This window comes from Chenopodium album, chromosome 3, assembly GCF_948465745.1.
Source record: "Chenopodium album chromosome 3, dcCheAlbu1.1, whole genome shotgun sequence".
NCBI lineage: Eukaryota > Viridiplantae > Streptophyta > Magnoliopsida > Caryophyllales > Amaranthaceae > Chenopodium > Chenopodium album.
In genome coordinates this window covers 33,314,525-33,332,223 of record NC_137836.1, presented here as the reverse complement: position 1 = coordinate 33,332,223, position 17,699 = coordinate 33,314,525, and the positions used below count along the sequence as shown (strand labels likewise).

General features: G+C 34.8%; 1 protein-coding gene across 1 annotated transcript; it reads left to right on the top strand.

Annotated features, from left to right (window-relative positions):
• Positions 1–3,077: 3,077 nt before the first annotated feature.
• LOC145623931 (pentatricopeptide repeat-containing protein At5g02830, chloroplastic-like) lies at positions 3,078–17,660 on the top strand. Its single transcript, XM_081676853.1, has 12 exons — positions 3,078–3,714; positions 4,909–4,996; positions 5,966–6,170; positions 7,536–7,643; positions 8,323–8,487; positions 8,675–9,268; positions 9,719–9,784; positions 9,860–9,940; positions 10,134–10,231; positions 15,578–15,785; positions 16,867–16,927; positions 17,163–17,660. Exons 1-12 carry the CDS (start codon positions 3,117–3,119, stop codon positions 17,492–17,494), a joined length of 2,604 nt encoding a protein of 867 aa, XP_081532979.1. The 5' UTR covers positions 3,078–3,116; the 3' UTR covers positions 17,495–17,660.
• Positions 17,661–17,699: the final 39 nt, after the last annotated feature.

Below are 17,699 nucleotides of genomic sequence, written 5' to 3'. Positions count from 1 at the left end.
GACTTAGCTTTGCAAAGGATTCAAGAGGAGCAAAAAGAGCCAACCAAAGGAGTTTCAAGTCTCATGGAGAGGGCTTAGAGAGGGCTTAGAGAGGGCTCTCCTCATTTTCTCAGAGCCGCGGGCGCAGGTTTTGGTGCAAATTTTGGTGATTTTTGGCAGGAACTCTCTGCGCCCTAGCCGCGGTCTACTTGTGGGCGCGGAAATTTTGGAGAGGGAGCTTGGAATAGGGCATTTTGCCGCGCTGTGAGCCGCGGGTGCGGGCTACAGTACCTGCGGGCGCAGGTGGTTATGCCGCGGGTGCGGGCTACAGTACCTGCGGGCGCGGGTTTTGCCTAGACTGCCCGCGGAGGTAGTTATGGTTCTGTACCCATTTCTACGCGCTCGCGGAGTCTTTGAGGAGAGGCCGCGGCCGATCAGCTTTTCTTCTTTGTCTATATATACTCTTGTAAATCCTTTTGAAGGCCAACTTTTAGATAATATTTCATTTGCTTAGTTTTTAGAGAGAGAAACTAGAGAGAAGTTAGAGAGAAAGTAGAGATTGTAATCTTTGGATTTGAATTGTAATTCAACATTGTTTCTTCAATCAAGTATTTGATTTTTCTTCAAATCAATCAAAGTTAGTAAGATTTCTTTCCGTTGAATTTACTTCAATTGCAATTTACTTTTATGCTTGAATGTTTGGTTTAGATTTGAGAATTTGTTGATTGATTGAATTTCCTTTTGATTTAGCTTGAAATGAATGTGTTTGTGATTGAATTTGTTTTAGCTTTAGAATTCACCATGATTAGTGAGTATATTAGTTGCTAGGGAGAAGGGGAAGCATGCTTGATTGATGATTATTGTTAATTGATGATCCTTGATTGATTGTTGCAATTAAATTGGTTGACATAGTTGTGCATGTGATTAATTAGACTAGGAGTGATCAACCTATAAGATTAATCTAGATTGCATTGCAAATTCCAATGACACGAACAATTGATTTGGGAATTGCTTTATTTGATTGTGATTCTCCTTGTTAATCATTCGTAGTGAACCCTAGTTTGGTTTATAGGAGGTAACCTTTGAATTCCTTTGATTGCAACTATCGTTTGTCCTTTGCAATGTATGAATCAATTGGGTGATCTATCAATTAGCATGATTGTTTAGCTTGCATGTGGAACCTATATCCTTAGTGTTTAGCAATTTGATTGAATTCTTGATTCTTGTTATCATAGTTACCATACTCAACCATTAACAACTCTTCGATTTAGCTTAACGTTAGACTATAACATGGCTTTGATTCATTCCTTTGGGTTCGACCCTTAGCTTGCCTCTATACTCGTATAAGGTTTGTTAAGTGTTTATAAATTTAGTTTGACTTAGGGAGAATTAGATAATGACCTAGTTCCAACCCTTGTCAGTCCTCAGTCATTGGAGTGGGATTCTACTAATATTCGCGACTGGTTTGTGCCTTCGGATGCTTCTGCAATCCTCGCATCGGAAGAACCTGATTCGACTCAGGAAGACTTTCGTTATCGGGCTAGTACCCCTTCGGGTAGGTACTCGGTAAAAACAGGCTATGCAATGCTTCAACAACAACGTTCTCTAAAGGCCACTCACTCTTCTTTTGACTATTTCTGGAAAGTGCTTTGGTCTCTCCAGTTACAACCTAAATGGAAGTTGTTCCTATGGAAATTGCTTCATCGGGCTCTAGCTGTTAAGGTAGAATTGTATCATAGAGGAGTCCCGGTTCAAGATGTGTCATGTGACCTCTGTCATTTAGAACCCGAGGACTTACAACATCTCTTCAGAATGTGCGTTAATGCACGATCGGTTTGGAGGGGTGGATACCTTGGTATCCACTCAGAATTTAATGGAGACCTTTCTCTCTCAGATTGGATCCAAGAATATATCCTACTTTTTATTAGTCAGGATGAACCTTCTAGTGCTCGTTTAGGTACCTTCGTTGGCACGCTTTGGAGTTTGTGGTTATGCCGAAACTCCAGAATCTTTAGGGATTCTTCTGCTTCCAAACCCTTTGATTCACAGTTTGCGAGGTCATGTACACTCATTCAGTCTTTTTCTCCTCGGCAGATTTGGCTAGTACCCATAATACTGCGGGAGGTGACGCAGGGGCCTCTCCTCCGCTTAAGTTTTACACAGCTCAGCTTGGTATGGTACTTTACTTTCACTACAAATTGATGGTGCTTGGTTCAAAGACTCTCATCATGCTGGGATGGGTTGGTGCTTGGATAATGATGACCTGTTGGATGATCGAATCATGGGAGGAAGTAATTTTGGGGTGTGTAATTCAGCTTTACATGCGGAGGCTTTGGCGTGCTGGTACGAGCTACAATGGGCTTCTGATCGTAGGTTTCATTCTATCACGGTTTTTACTGATTTATATAATCTTGTTACCCTTCTTCGGGGGGATGGCCATGGTAATGTGGCTTACCTCCAGCTCATCCGCAAGATTCAACTACTTGAATCAGCCTTTCAATATTGTAGCTTACATAAGGTGGATCGTCCGCGCGTTCATCGAGCTCATCAAATTGCAGAGAAGCAACAGTTAATTTAATTAGCTTTAGTATTAGTATGTAATCTGTTTGTATCCTTTATCAAAAAAAAAAAAAATTACATAAATAAATTTTTGGAACATAAAAAATGGTAAAAATTCTATAGTGGTCGTTTGAAATATGACTACTATAATATTTTAATGATTATATAGTTCATAATTAACGTATTTTTATCCAAGTAATTATATATATTAATCTATTTTTGCTATAAATTATTATTATCAGCATTTTTTTAATTTATCAAATTTTTAGTTTTATTTATGTAATTTTTACACTTGTTTTATATTTTCTCGAAAAATATTTATTTTATGTTGGATTAAAATTTTCAAAAATTATATTTGTATTGTAGAAATTAGAATACTAATTGTGTTCAATTTGTAGTGTGAAAAAATGAATCACTCATATTGTTTATCATTAAAAATGGAGGGTTTTTTTTTCTTATATGACCATGAAAATGACACCTCATTGGGCCTACTTTAACCTTATGGTGATCATATTTTCTTTCGTCACTATAGAATCATCCGATTTTCTCAGCATCTTTCCGTGCTCCAAATTCGTAGTATGAGGAATCTTGTAATCACCACAGCTTTTTCATCCTCCATTGTTACCTCAACTCGCCACCACCACCACCACCACCGCCACCACCATCACCATTTCTTTAGCCATAAACAAACTCCAATTTTCTCCCTCCACAACATTATCTTCTTTTCTCTCTCCAAACCCACCTCCCTAACTCCACCTTCTTCTTCATCTTCTACCTCTACACCTCTTACTTTCCCTCATTCTGACTCACCAATCTTCAATTCTAGTAAATATGATCTTACTTATTACGCCGAAATCGCTTCGAAGCTCGTTGATGATGGGTTGTTCGATGATTTTGTCAGGGTTGTGGAGCGTGTTTTGAGCTCTGATGCTACTGGTTCTTTGTCTTTTGGTACACAATTGAATTCTAAACTTGTGGTTTCAGGTGTTATTAAGGGATTGAGACAAGGGAGAATTAAGGATGTTATTGAATTGTTGGGATATTTGCTTCAATTGAATGTTACCCTTTTAAAAATGTTTGATGGGTCTACTATGGAGTTGCTTAAAAAAGAGTGTTTCAAGGTTGTAAAAGAGGGATATCTACTCGAAGCCGTTGAATTAATGGAAATGTTGGCTGGTAATTTTGCTATACACCATGTTTCTTTGTTATTTAAGGATTCACTATGAAAATGTTTTTTTTTTTTTTTTTTTTTTTTTTCCAAATAGTTGTTTCATTGTTATTAAGAATTTGAAATTTGATTTTAATCTATTAAAGGTGACTTACTTAGTATTTCCTTTGTTTGAATTTAATTGCCGCATTGTCTAAGTCGACTTATGTTTGGAAACAATAATACTAATGTCTCTTTATTTTAAAGAAATGTGACAAGTTGTTGAAGCAAGAACACATATGAATGTCCCTCGTTGAAATACCATCACTTTGTAATCGATATAGTTGTGTGATGAAACCTCGTTTGGCCTTGTGAGGCGGACTCTCTTTCTCTAGTTCGACCTAGTCCTCATTCTAACATGGTATGTTAGAGCCAGGCCCATGGTTGGGACCTTTAATGGCTTTAACATACTTCGGGGCATATTGAATTGAAGTTTTGTGAAAATGCACTCTCACCCATGAAATATCACATGTGACTAAGTTAGAAAAGACCTCAAATTTGGGAAGAGAGTTGAAGCACAGCCTTCCCAAATAACACATGTGAGTGTCCCACTTTGATTTTAAGAAGGCTATGCTCAACACACACCCGCAGCACATGTAAGTTCCATCAAGGATTCAAGGGTGATTACCTCTGACTTGATTATTGCTTGTTGAGGCGTAGAAATGACATGCATATACTTGTTTGGTAGGGGGGTAACTTTCTCATATTTGGATTTTGTGTTCATAGTTGTCTTTTTTTCTTCTCATTTATACTATATGCTGGTTTATTGCATTTCGCATATGGTTGTTGGTTCACTTGAAGATATTCTATTGTCTTAGTTCTTGAATGCCTAGTACTCCTTCCGTCCCATAAGGTTTGCCCCATTTTCCTTTATTGCTTCTCCCACTGTGTTCACCCAAATTCCCTTTTTGGAAGATATAGATAAATGCATGGAAGATGACAAGTTCATAACACCACATGTTTTTTCTCGAAACAACTTTTAAAATAGTGAAATATTTGGGGCATTATTGTAGAGGGATAGAAGGAGTATCTCAAAAAGTTGTTACTTCCAAACCCTACAAATTTGGTTTGAAATGTCATTGTTTGGTTCTCTTTGAGTGATCATGAAAAGGGTTTCATCGTTTGACTTCTTTTATTTTATGACATTTCATTGAATCATCCAGGTTTCCAAATTTCAATCAAAGACTTGATCAAGCCCAGCGAAATGATAAAAATATCTATAGATAAGCGCAGCCCAAGCTTGGCCGTAAGGTACCATTATGATTCTCCATTAATATCTTCTTATGGAAGTAATATCATACATTGTCTTTTAGGACAAAATAAATTATTGTTGTGCTCTTTTGTTTATTTCTTCTACTGTCATGCATCTTAATGAAGAGTGTTGACTAAAAAACTTTGTCAATACAGTGATATCCTATTCGAAAGTTAATTTTCTCATGTAATGCTGCATTCGTAGTAGAGTTCTTAAGAGTTGATTATCATTTAAGCTGATATTATTCCGTTTCAAAGCAAGCATAATTTAAGGGCTTGGCTCAAAATCACATGCCTTATTTTTGTAATTGACATAGTACGGAAGATGCCTAGTTCTAGATGTTAATATTAAAGTGCTGAATTGGAGTGATTTTCATTTAGGTTGTTATAACCCTATTTATGTGCAAGCAACAACTCAAGAGCTTGGCTCAAATTCACATGCCTTCATTTTGTATATGACATAGTATGAAGGAGAGACATAGATGTTACATTTAAAGTGATCAAAACTTCAAATTACTAATCATTCTGTTATATAGTCCAAATGGTTCTAAACCCAATTTCTGACTGACCTACTAGCGCATATCATCCACAGCTGAAGGTTAGCCATACTGGATCTTCTTAGCTTCCTGTTATAGAATCTAGCTGCTGCATTATATTTGTATCTGTCATATAGTTTGTGATCGTGAAAGTGGCATTGGTCTCCTATTTAGCTCCCTTAGCACATGTCATGATCCAAAGGATGTTTGTCTACAGATTTGGGATTGTGATGTCTGATCGGTTTTTTTATTTTATTTGGCCTTATAATGTGTAGAAATTCATGAAGCTTTATTATCTTGGCTTTTTATATCTTTTGTGGACCAATTTACCTTATCACCTGAAAAGTAGAATATGATTTAAAGCAACATTTGTAGATACACAATTAAATTATACGTCCACTTTAACAGGTATTGTCAAAATCAAATTTGGCAGGTATGCCTGTCTCCTTCCACAGGCAGAGATATTGTTTTGTACCATGATTAAAGAATTTGGAAAGAGATCAGATCTGGTTTCAGCTGTAAAAGTATTTGAAGCTTCGAAACAGAAGTTGAGTGGTCATAACATGTATGTCTACCGCACTATAATCGATGTTTGTGGCTTATGTGGTGATTGCATCAAGTCCAGGTTGATCTATGAGGTAGCTTCTTTGACAGCTATGTTAGGATAAAGCACTACAATGTGCGTTTTGTGAATAATGTTTATTTTGTTTTGATATAACTTTCCTGTACACTTGACTGGGGTATAATGCGTGAAGGTTAATCGACTGATAAGCTGACTTGCCTTCTGTAGTAGCTTTTCGGTTTCATGCTAGTATTGGTATATAATTACTACCTGAAATACGTGGTGTATCAACATGCATGTTTTGAAATTGACTTTATTTTGAGATTTGCTAGTCTTTGTGATGCCTGTTTTGAGCAATGAGCTATGAATTAAAATTAATTATTGCTCAACTTCCGAGAAATAAAAAATTAGTAATTCTACTGCAAATGTTGTTTGAGGAGGATTCATTATTAGAGCGTGTTGCTAATACGATTTGTTAAGAGGATTCTAAACTGAAGATATGTAAATTAAACCGATAGGCGATAGCTAGATTAAAATCTGCAAATAAAATATAGATGTTGTAATAAAGGAAAAATCCTATGCTTTGGAGAGACCTAATTTGCAACATACCTAAGGGATCCAACATAAAAAGGAATAGGATCTAACAAATGGTGCAATTTTCTAAAAAAAAATGGAAAAAATTATATATGTAATTCATATCAATTTTCCCTAAAACAAATAAGGGACATTTTCAATGGTATTCCTTTGTTTTGATTTAGTCAATGGTAGTGAAAAATGAATGAAAAGGAACTGAATTTTGCTTATTTGTTTGATTCTATGGAATGGAGTAGCTGTATTATGAATGGAATTGAAATGGGAAGCAAACATGAAACAAAAAGCATCAAAAGGAAACAACCAGTTTAGATAGTAAAACTCCATACATGTAAGGAGTATTATAGTACTAGGATGAGCACAGTATCCCATGTACATCCTTAATCACTCTTGCCATATTATGATATTCCCTTCCTTGATATAAATGCAATGTATGCACTTCCATATTACTCACAACATGCCTTTCGGCACACATTTTAAGAAAGATATTTGAGAGTTTAAACAAGCAAAATTAATCGATATAATTTAAACACAAGCACAAGGTAATAATTTACAGGTGTTAAAATTATTTTGATTAATTTGATTTTTTACACCCTCAAATCCATTCCTCAAAATGCACTCCCAAAAGGTATGTTGCAAGCGATATGGAGCAGAGGAAGAATTAGATATATCCTGTGCAGGGACAGTTTAAATTTTTGTCTGCATAGGCCAACTCTTCTTGTCTGAAAAGAATCAGTTGTAACATCTAAAATTTTTGAGTGTTGTCTCATTTCACGCTTTATTCTATTTTCCAATTCAATTTTATTGTGTATGTTGTCCTTGTTTTCTGAAGCTTCTGTTATTACTACAGGATCTACTGGCTCAGAAAGTTACCCCAAATATCTATGTTTTCAACAGTCTCATGAATGTGAATGCACATGACTTGACTTACACAATGGAAGTGTACAAGCAAATGCAAGTAATGTCCTGTCTCAACTTTCTAGCATCTATTTCTATGTAGTAACATACTAAAGCTTGCGGAACACTAGAGAGAGACATGTACCTAACTTTTTTTGGAATAGATTTGTTCCTTTCTTCTTTATCCCTTTGTCTGCTGTAGTATAACATCATACGTCCATCTAACTATGTACTGTTTTAATTTTGATTATACACAATCAGTCAATGTGGTATAACAAAGGTGTTGTGGGTAAATGTTGTATCTTAGAACAACGGAAATAACCAATTGTATGTTCTGGTTACCTTAGTGGATTTTGGAAAGTCTGAATGTATTTAGCTTTACTCCCAGTCAAGTAACCAACAGGAAAAGGGACAAAAGTGATCTTTTATTGGTTCAGACAACTATGGTCCTTTTTGGTTTTTAGATTAACTTTGCAATACACATAATGTATCTTGTTTTATTACAAAGTTGCAACCAACGAAAATTATTGCATACTGTTTTTATTCTTTGTTCAAAACATGTGCTGCTACAATTGTTAAAAATAATTTTAACTTCTCATCCTAAATACTTATCCAGATTTCCTAATTTGTATTATGTGTGTGGTATAACCAGCAGAGTAAAATTTGAGAATCATTTATAAATATGTCTTGACTTGTATAATTAACAGTTATTCAGTCTCATATTTTATTTGTCCTTTCAGAGTATGGGTGTTGAGGCAGATATGACATCTTACAACATACTTCTGAAGGCCTGCTGTCTGTCAGGAAGAGTTGACTTGGCTCAGGACATATACAGGGAGGTATTGCATTTGGAATCAACTGGAGCAATTAAAATAGATGTTTTTACTTACAGCACTATTATCAAGGTATATCCTTCCATGTTTACTGGGTATTCTTTTTTTGCCAGGCTTCTCTGGCTGTCCCTTGATGCTTCAGTTTAGTCACATTATTGCATATTGCCCTATGCATCTCTCTGTGTAATTTGTGGGTGAAATATGCAGTTAGATTGTTTCATTTGCATAGCTTATTTCAACAAGTGCATAAAATTTCCAGGTATTTGCAGATGCAAAATTGTGGCAAATGGCTATCAAAATCAAAGAAGATATGCTATCTGCTGGTGTTACTCCCAATACAGTTACATGGTCTTCGTTGATCAGTGCATGTGCTAATGGTGGTCTTGTCGACCAGGCAACTCAGCTTTTTGAAGAGATGCTTATGTCTGGTTGTCAGCCTAATTCACAGTGTTTCAACACACTTCTTCATGCCTGTGTGGAGGGATGTCAGTATGACCGAGCATTTCGTCTTTTCTATGCCTGGAAGAGTAGTGGATCTCCAGAAAACTTTAGTGAAGATCTTATTACCAATGAATATAAAACTTTAAATGTTCTGCGAACAGATGAAAATTCAACTGTAAATACACCGCACATTATGACTGCATCACATAATTTGAGCTTTTCTAAGAGTATTCCATTTAGTCCAACGACTGCAACATACAATATACTTTTGAAGGCTTGTGGTACTGACTTCTACCGGGCAAAATCTTTAATTGATGAGATGAAATTAACGGGTCTTACTCCGAATCACATCAGTTATACAATTTTAATTAGTATTTGTGGTAGAGCAGGAAATGTAGCGGGTGCCTTACAGGTAAATAATGATCTTTTGTTGGTTTTAATGGGGCTATTATAAATTAGAGTTGCATAAGCTAAAGAAAGTACTTTTTTGGCTTTTTCCAACATATCATGCAGGATAGTGATTACTTTGTCTTGATTTATGTATAAATTTACAGTATGGACTAATTATTGTAGTTTGGTCTGGCCTTCAAAATTTCAAGTATAAGTTTAATTTCTTATATGGATCAATGGCTATCCTTACTTTTGAAGATGAGCAAGCTTAAGATGCAAGACAAGAGGGTTTTATAATTTCATTGCTTAATTGTAATACATATTCCAGTTACACAAACACTTAATTTTTTCTTTAATTATATGTCATTTTCCACCTTAAGAAGTACCATGCTTGTTTGTTTCTTATCTTGAAAATCATTCCTATTCTATCAATGAAATTTAAATTCTTTATATCTTTCCTGTACCCCTGCAGATTATGAAATCCATGGTCGACTCAGGAATTAGGCCTGATGTTGTTGCTTATACAACTGCTATAAAGGTTTGCTTCTGTCATCTTGAATATTATCAGAATGAGGTCAATTCTTGTTATTAATATGTTTGGCCTCTAATGTAGGTTTGTGTGGAATGTAAAAACCTGAATATGGCATTTTCATTATTCTCAGAAATGAAAAGGAACCGCATTAAACCAAATTTGGTAAGTATGAGCTGTGAAGTACAAGTATCTGTATTGACTGGATTCTTCAAGCTATTCTACTGTTCTACTAGTCTATTTTTGGTGGCATGGCAAGCGTATTTTGTGTATATCTTTCACTTGTGCAGTAACTGCATTTTACTATAGACTCCCAAGTCCCAATATGTGATGATGATTGAAAGTCTGGTTATTTCAGGTAACATATAATACTCTGCTGAGAGCTCGTACCAAATATGGCTCCCTACAAGAAGTTCAACAATGCCTAGCTATATATCAAGATATGCGGGAAGCTGGGTAAGTTCAAAGATTTTTTGTGTCTCAAATAATAGCTCTCAATTTCAGGTATTAAGTCATGATGCAAACTTGTTAATTTTAGTGCCTTTCTTACACTACAGGGATTCCTTTGTTTTTTTTTTTTTTTTTCCCTTCACTTCTCTCCGCCTTTATTTCCCTCACCCTTGATATCCATCAGGAATTTAGGACATTGTAACCATCTCTGCTAGTGCTAAAAATATAATGTGCCTAGTATGTAGATTTGGGCATCATATAACTAATATATAAAGCTAAACTTTTAGCCAAGTCACAAGGCAGCGACACTTGGCGTTCCAACTTTTCGCTAAGTGTCGCGCCACGTTGGATAGAATAAGTAAAGTTAGTTTAGAATTATATTTGGATAGAAATTTAGGATAAAATTATTAGTTTAGAGTTTTATTTTCGTTAAAATACCAATATTTCATATGTACAAATTGAATTATAATTTTATTCAAAAAAATTATTAGATTATAATTCAAAAAAATTATCATATAAATTTATTTTTTATATCATAACATTTTTAGAGCGAAGGAATAGTTCAAAGCGTAAAACATCCATTTATTAAATAATATACTTAACTATCTAATAAAATTTTAAAACTATGTAGACCTGTTAATTAGGGTCGGGTCATGAGTCATCTCGGATTGGGTCACTTCAGGTTATGAATCAAGAAATGTATAACCCTTGCCTAAAGTTTTGGGTTCGGGTCAATCCAACGGGTTTTGAACATTAATTTTATTTAATTTATTTTTTGCTAATGTTTTTGTTTTTTTAATGTATTAATTCGAACATTTCTACCAAACTTATTGTTAGTCATTACATGCCTACTAGATATCAAATTGTCATAAAATCACATTAATTCCTAACTAATTTTGTATCAATGATATATTTTAAAATTTGACATATAAATTAAAAATTAATCTTAAAATACAATTAACAACCCTGGCATTGCACGGGGGACAAAACTAGTTTTATAGATAAATTTATTGCTTTTGGCCCAAATGAAGTGTACGTAGAACTTGAGGTCAAATGAATAGTATAACTATTTAACTCATCTGCAACACATTTAATCTTATGTTTTCTTCACCTCATTTTAGGATCTCATTAATTAATTTTTGGAAAAACTAGAATAATTTAATGAGATGTCTTCTCATTTTAAACTAAACTTTAATAAAACCCAGATTAATGAAATATTGAAGTTGTACAATGTCATAGTGAAATTTTAATTACAACAAGCATATATTTTAGTGTTGTAAATTCAATACGATTCTCCGATGGAATATGGGATGAAATTATCGAAGAATGATCCAAATTGAGAAAAGATGAATCCTTCTTTGTACAAGGGATCTTCATAAGTCAAAAAAAATATATGCACAAAAGACAAAACATCTTAAAAAGGTTTAATATGGAAAATAGCAAATCAATATCCTCTCTTATAGCTTAAAATGAAAAGTTGAGCAAAGAAGATGATTCAGAAGATGCTAAATGCTATAAACCACATATGATATGTTGGAACATTAATAGATGAATGTGCTTATGAGTTCATATATGAGTTTTTTAGTCTTTTTACAATACAATGAGTTTGGAAGGAATAATAAAATGATTATACTTAGAGGCATTGCAAAGCAAGATGTACAAAAGTGACAATACATGAAAAAAATCGACTGATTTGTGCTTCGCCCTTTCTGATCGGTAGGGTGAGCACGACTGCACGAGTCAAGTTTCGCTGAAAATCTCAAATTTTACTGCGATGTTGGGCCCCTGACTGGGCGACTTTGCTCAGTCTAATCGAGCACAGGTGCTTTCAGAATTTACATGGTTTTTTCAATGTTTTTTGCACGCCAAACTGTGTGGGCTTGCCCTATCTGATTGAGTGAAGTTCAAAAGTGACGACTTTTAGCAGTTTTTAAACAAATTGATTTGTGAACGGACATATCTGTTGGATGTTAACCGCTCTTCATATAAACTCTATAAACTTGAGTTTATTTGACATACATGATAGATGATAAAGAATTAAAACATCATTAAAATTGCTTCCTTTGAGAGAATTTTCTAGATCATTTTCTCTTGGTTTTTACAAACACTTGTTCACAAACTTCTTGTTGATTGATTTTGATAAACAACCAAAATCAATTGTGTTTTCTTTGTACCCCAATAGTTATATCGTGTTAACCTTGTGTTTCGTAGAGTGTTGATAATAAACTATTATGAAAGCGGCTGTAATATGTACTTAGAAGAAATATGTGGTCTTCCTTGTTTAATTACTCTAAATTTGTTCTAACATCATGTACCATGTACGTTGGAGCATGTTAGCAATAATAATGCTGAAACCAAGCCAAACACACCCACAAGCAATTAAAAAAGTTCTTTGTCATCTAAAAGGAACCTCATATTACATAATATGGTACACGACTAGTAAAAATTTGGAACTTGCTGGATATTTTGAGAGTGATTGAGCTGGATCTATATCTATCACTGACATGAAAAATACATTGGGATACATGTTTTCACTTAGAAATGGTGAATTTTCTTGGATAAGTCAAAAGCATGATATTGTGGCTCAATCAACTACAAAAGCAGAATATATTACAGCATGTGCATCAGCAAATCAGACAATCCGGCTAAGAAGAGTTTTAACAAAAATGGGAGAAGTTCAAAAATAACCCACAAAGATATATTGTGATAGTAAATATGCTATCGCTATTGCGAAGAATTTGATACTCATTAAAAAAAAAAAAAAAAAAGAATATATTAAAATAAAATTTCACTACGTGCGTGAAGTTTAAAGTGCACAAAGTTCAGCTTAGTTTTATTTACTTCCGAAGAACAAATTGCTGATATATTTGCAAAAGCACTTCCGAATGCAAGTTTTGAACGATTCAGAGAATATCTTGGCGTTCAAAGGAATTTCTTTAAGGAGTATTAAATTATGGAAGATCATCCTTTATTTATTGTCTCCTTTTTACAATATTTTTTATTCTTTTTTAATAACCTTTTTATAAGCAAATTATTATTGATGCTTATGTAGTAAAGCTAATTATATAAGCATTTTAAAACTAAGAAATTATAATAAAAATATATACAAAAAGAAAAATTTGTCAAAACCACCTTATAAAGCACAAATTCTGTCAAAAACCACCTTATTATTTTTTCTTTTGTCCAAATAGCCCTACTTTCAAAATTATTTTGTGAAAAGCCACCTTTACTCGAAATATGGTCATTGAACCACTATTCCGGTGTTGACCCTTACTCGGCCACCCACCACCATTATATGCACTAGCTTTTCAGTTCTATCACAGCCCTAACCACCCTTGGAACCTGAAATCACCCCTCACCAGCCCAAAACCCCATCTCGCCACCCACCTATCACCTTGTCACCCTTCCCCTCCCTCTGAAGACCCAACTGTCTCTCCCTTCACTCTTGCTGCCTCTCCCCTTTGCCTTAACCACCCAGCAAACCTCGGAAAACCCTCCCCCTTCCCCCAAACCCTAAAGACTCTTTCCCCCTTCCCCTCGAAACCCTAGAGACCCTTTCCCCTAAAACCTTAGAGACCCTTTCCCCTAAAACCTTAGAGACTCTTTCCCCCTCTTTGCAAAACCCTCAACCGCCCTCCCCCCACCCCCAAAACCCTTAGCCATCCCTTCCCCATTCACTACCGAAAAGATGCAAGGAGAGGGAAGAAGGTTTCGACGGTGGGGGAAAAGAGGAGGTTGTATGGTGGACTTCTTGCGGTGAGAGGGGTGGTATCCGATTGGCTAGGGTAGGTTTTAGGCCAATGAGGGGTGATTTCAGGTTGTGTGGGTGATTTTCGAGAGGTTAGGGTAGGGTTTTGGGATGGTGAGGGGTGATTTTCGTTTGGGAGAGTAGTTAGGTCGTTAGGATGAGTGGTAGGGCGGCAATGATGATGCGGGTGGAGGTGGTGTGGTAGTGATGTGGGGGTTAAGGCCAGAATAATGTGTCAATGACCATATTTCAGGTAAAAGTGGCTTTTGACAAAAAAAAAAAAAAAGGGTTTGAAATACGATATGTTTTAACAAAAAATTTTAAAAAAATAAATTGTTAAGAGGGTTTGTGACAAATTTTCCATATAAAAATCATATAGTTATATTTAAGTTAACTATATCACGTCCCATTCAAAAAAAAAAAAGTCAGATATATCATGTATGCACAATTAGCACTATAAGTTTATTTGGAGTGTTTGGTTTGATATAAAATGTTTTCATGGAAAATGATTTTCCTTCATTTTCCTATGTTTGTTTAGTGAAGGGGTGGGAAACAAGTTTCTAATTGTGGAAAAATTAGCCTTAAGTGCAAAGCATTTTCATTTACAAAAGAAGGGATGTCACATTTTCCTCCCTCTAACCTCCTTTTTTTTTCCTCATCCATCCTCACCTTTTCACTCCCATTTTCAATTTTTGTGCAACTTTTCTTGTAAGGATACAAACGAAGGAAAATTACATTGTAATTGTGCTTTTTAATGAAAAATCTGTTTTCGTTGAAAATGTTTTTCGTCATACTAAACGGAACCTATATTATTTTATAAAATATTTGTAAGTATCCACCAAGCTGAACATAAACAACATATACGATCTAAGAGATAGAATCAGAATTGAGGTTATTCACAAGAAAGTAGGAGTGCAAACTAAGGGAAAATCGTCTGCTTTGGTTTGGGCATGTAACCGGTACGAAGAGTGGAAGAGTGGGACTATGGAGGGGTTAAAAGAGGGAGAGGGAGACCGAAAATGACTTAGTTGGAAGGAGTTAGGAAGGATATGAATTATGAAGTATATGGAGTTGCATGATGATGATGTATTGGGTCGTAAGGGATGGAGGAGGAAGATTTTTGTGGATGACCGCACTAGATAATCAAATTTGGTTCATGTAGCCGACCCCATTTATGGGATTAAGGCTTTTATTAATTGATTTATTGTTTAGAAGACAAATAACTACTGGAGTCATTATGCCTCATGTGAACTTGTCAGTTGTTCATATTATTTTGACTTAAAAATTGCTGGGGAGCAGTGTTATGGGGCCTGAATCATTTAATATCTTGCTTTGCTGCCTTTCAGCTTCCTGCAGTTTAGCTATGTGTTATAGCTGGTGATATTGTATCAATCATCATATCATGCATGATACTGTTCATAAGATTTATACACATGCATGATACTGTTCATAAGATTTATACACATGCATGTTGAATGTTTTGATTGTTGGGACTCAGTCAAAGTCTTGATATTTATGGATATATGCTTCCACAGCATATCATGCTCTGATGAAATAATATTTTCTCACATTCTTCTTGATTTTCCATTAACTTTATCTATCAGCTACAAATCCAATGACTACTATCTTAAACTACTGATTGAAGAATGGTGTGAAGGAGTAATTCAAGGGAATAATCTGCAAGGACTTTCATATTCACTCAACAAAGCTGACCTAGGGGAAATGCGAAGTCAGATTCTTGAAAGGGTAGCAACCCATTTACGGAAGAACACAGTTAAAAGTCTTGCAGTTGATATTCAGGGGCTGACAAAGGTATGTTTAATGGTGTAACCTAAAAAAAAAAAAGAATTACTAAAATATAAATATTCACTTATATTTATTATTCTCTTAAATAACCAATTAAATAATTTTATTTTAATTTTTATGTTGTATATCAATGTAATTACTTCAGCTAAAACACAATATCTGTATAACTTCAGTTGAATCCATTGTTTGGTATTGAATCTCAAGATATAGTTATTCTAATTCTGTTATTGGTAGCATAAGATTAACTGAGGTATTATCTTCTCATTGAATATATATTTGAAGTACTATTAATTTGAAGCTTTGCTTTTTCATTACACGCAACATTTCATTTTGTAGTGAAGAGATACAAATTTTTGGGACTTGAGATCCCGCCTCTTTTCTTCTGCATTGCTTTAATAAAAATAGATGAAAAAGCAAATTATAACTAATGCTAATCAATTTATTAAACTTTATTTCCATCTTCATGTACCACCATTAGAAATTTGGATTTTTTTTTATTCTTTATCTAATGAGACCTTGATATGATTTTGTTCCTGAGTTAAACAAATTGGCTATTAATTAAGATTCACATTCAAAGTAATCAAGACAGTGGCATCAAAGCAGCGAATCTTTTCTAATTTTCCTTGGCTTGATAAGGCAAGTAGGCATAGTTTATAGACTATAGAGAAAACAGGAGATGGTTTAGGTTCCCCAATGTTGCCTCATAGAATTGATGTGTGCAATTCTGACTTCCTATTACACAATTGATTCTGCATAGCAAGCCTATTATTTAGAGTGCTTGTCTGGAGCTTCAAAGTTGAGCCCGTAGCAAAAGCCAGGATAGTTGAGTTTATTTAGCTTTTTTTTTTAACAAAATCCGAGTCACACACTAAGCATAGCACTTTTATCAAAAGGTCAATCTGTTGAATATTGTTGTTTAGTCTTGATTGAAGACTCTCCTAATCATGGTATATTTGTAATGTTGAAAGTTTTATAACTTATCTACCACTTTACAGACTCCACTGAGTTGTAATTTGATATGAGTGCAGTTTCAAGCCTTCAGCTCTCTGCCTTTTTCTTCATTGAACGTTTTCTACTTGTTGTGCAGGTAGAAGCCCGGCTTGTAGTTCTAGCAGCTTTACGTATGATTAAAGAAAATTATAAATCAGGTATGAAAATGGAATTGAAGTACAATGATTGTGTGTGCTGGGAAGAAGGGGGGGGGGGGGGGGGGAGAGGAAATTGCCAAACTAGAAAAGCATTTTAGTACAGCATAGACAGCTAAGTTGAATTAGCTGTTCTTTAATATACATCATATGCCTTTTTATTTCCTTTCGATTTTTTGTTGTCCCATAAACAGCAATATTGTTATCCAATAGTGTTCAACTTCTTATTTCATTGCAGGATGTTCTGTAAAAGATGATCTAACAGTTATCATAGGAATCACAAAAGTAGGCGTACGGTGTATGGTCAGAGATGCAATAGAAAATCTTTTGAAGAAGGAACTCAGGCTTGAAGTCAATGCAGAAGATCCAGGTATGACAATTGACAGAACCCAAGATAAAGAAGGTGCTTCCAATTTAGGTTCAAACTCGAGAGGTGCTCCTAAAATGAGTGATTTGCCTAATAGTCTAGACACTTCAGCTCGACGACCTGCAGTACTGCAAAGGCTATTGGTCCCAAGGAAATCTTTGAACCATTGGTTACAAAGGTCGGATGCTGGCTCTAGACATTAATTGTACATGTACATTATTTCATACTGTAATAAATCTAACAACATTTTTATACGAAATATCTCATACAGCTATATAGCTATGTAAATCCAAAAGCTGAGCCTTGTATGAATACAGAAATTCCAATAAATAGAAATGGTGAAATAAATCACTTACTGTTTTTATTTCATTTATACGAGCAAATTCTGTTACACTTGTGGATGCTTTG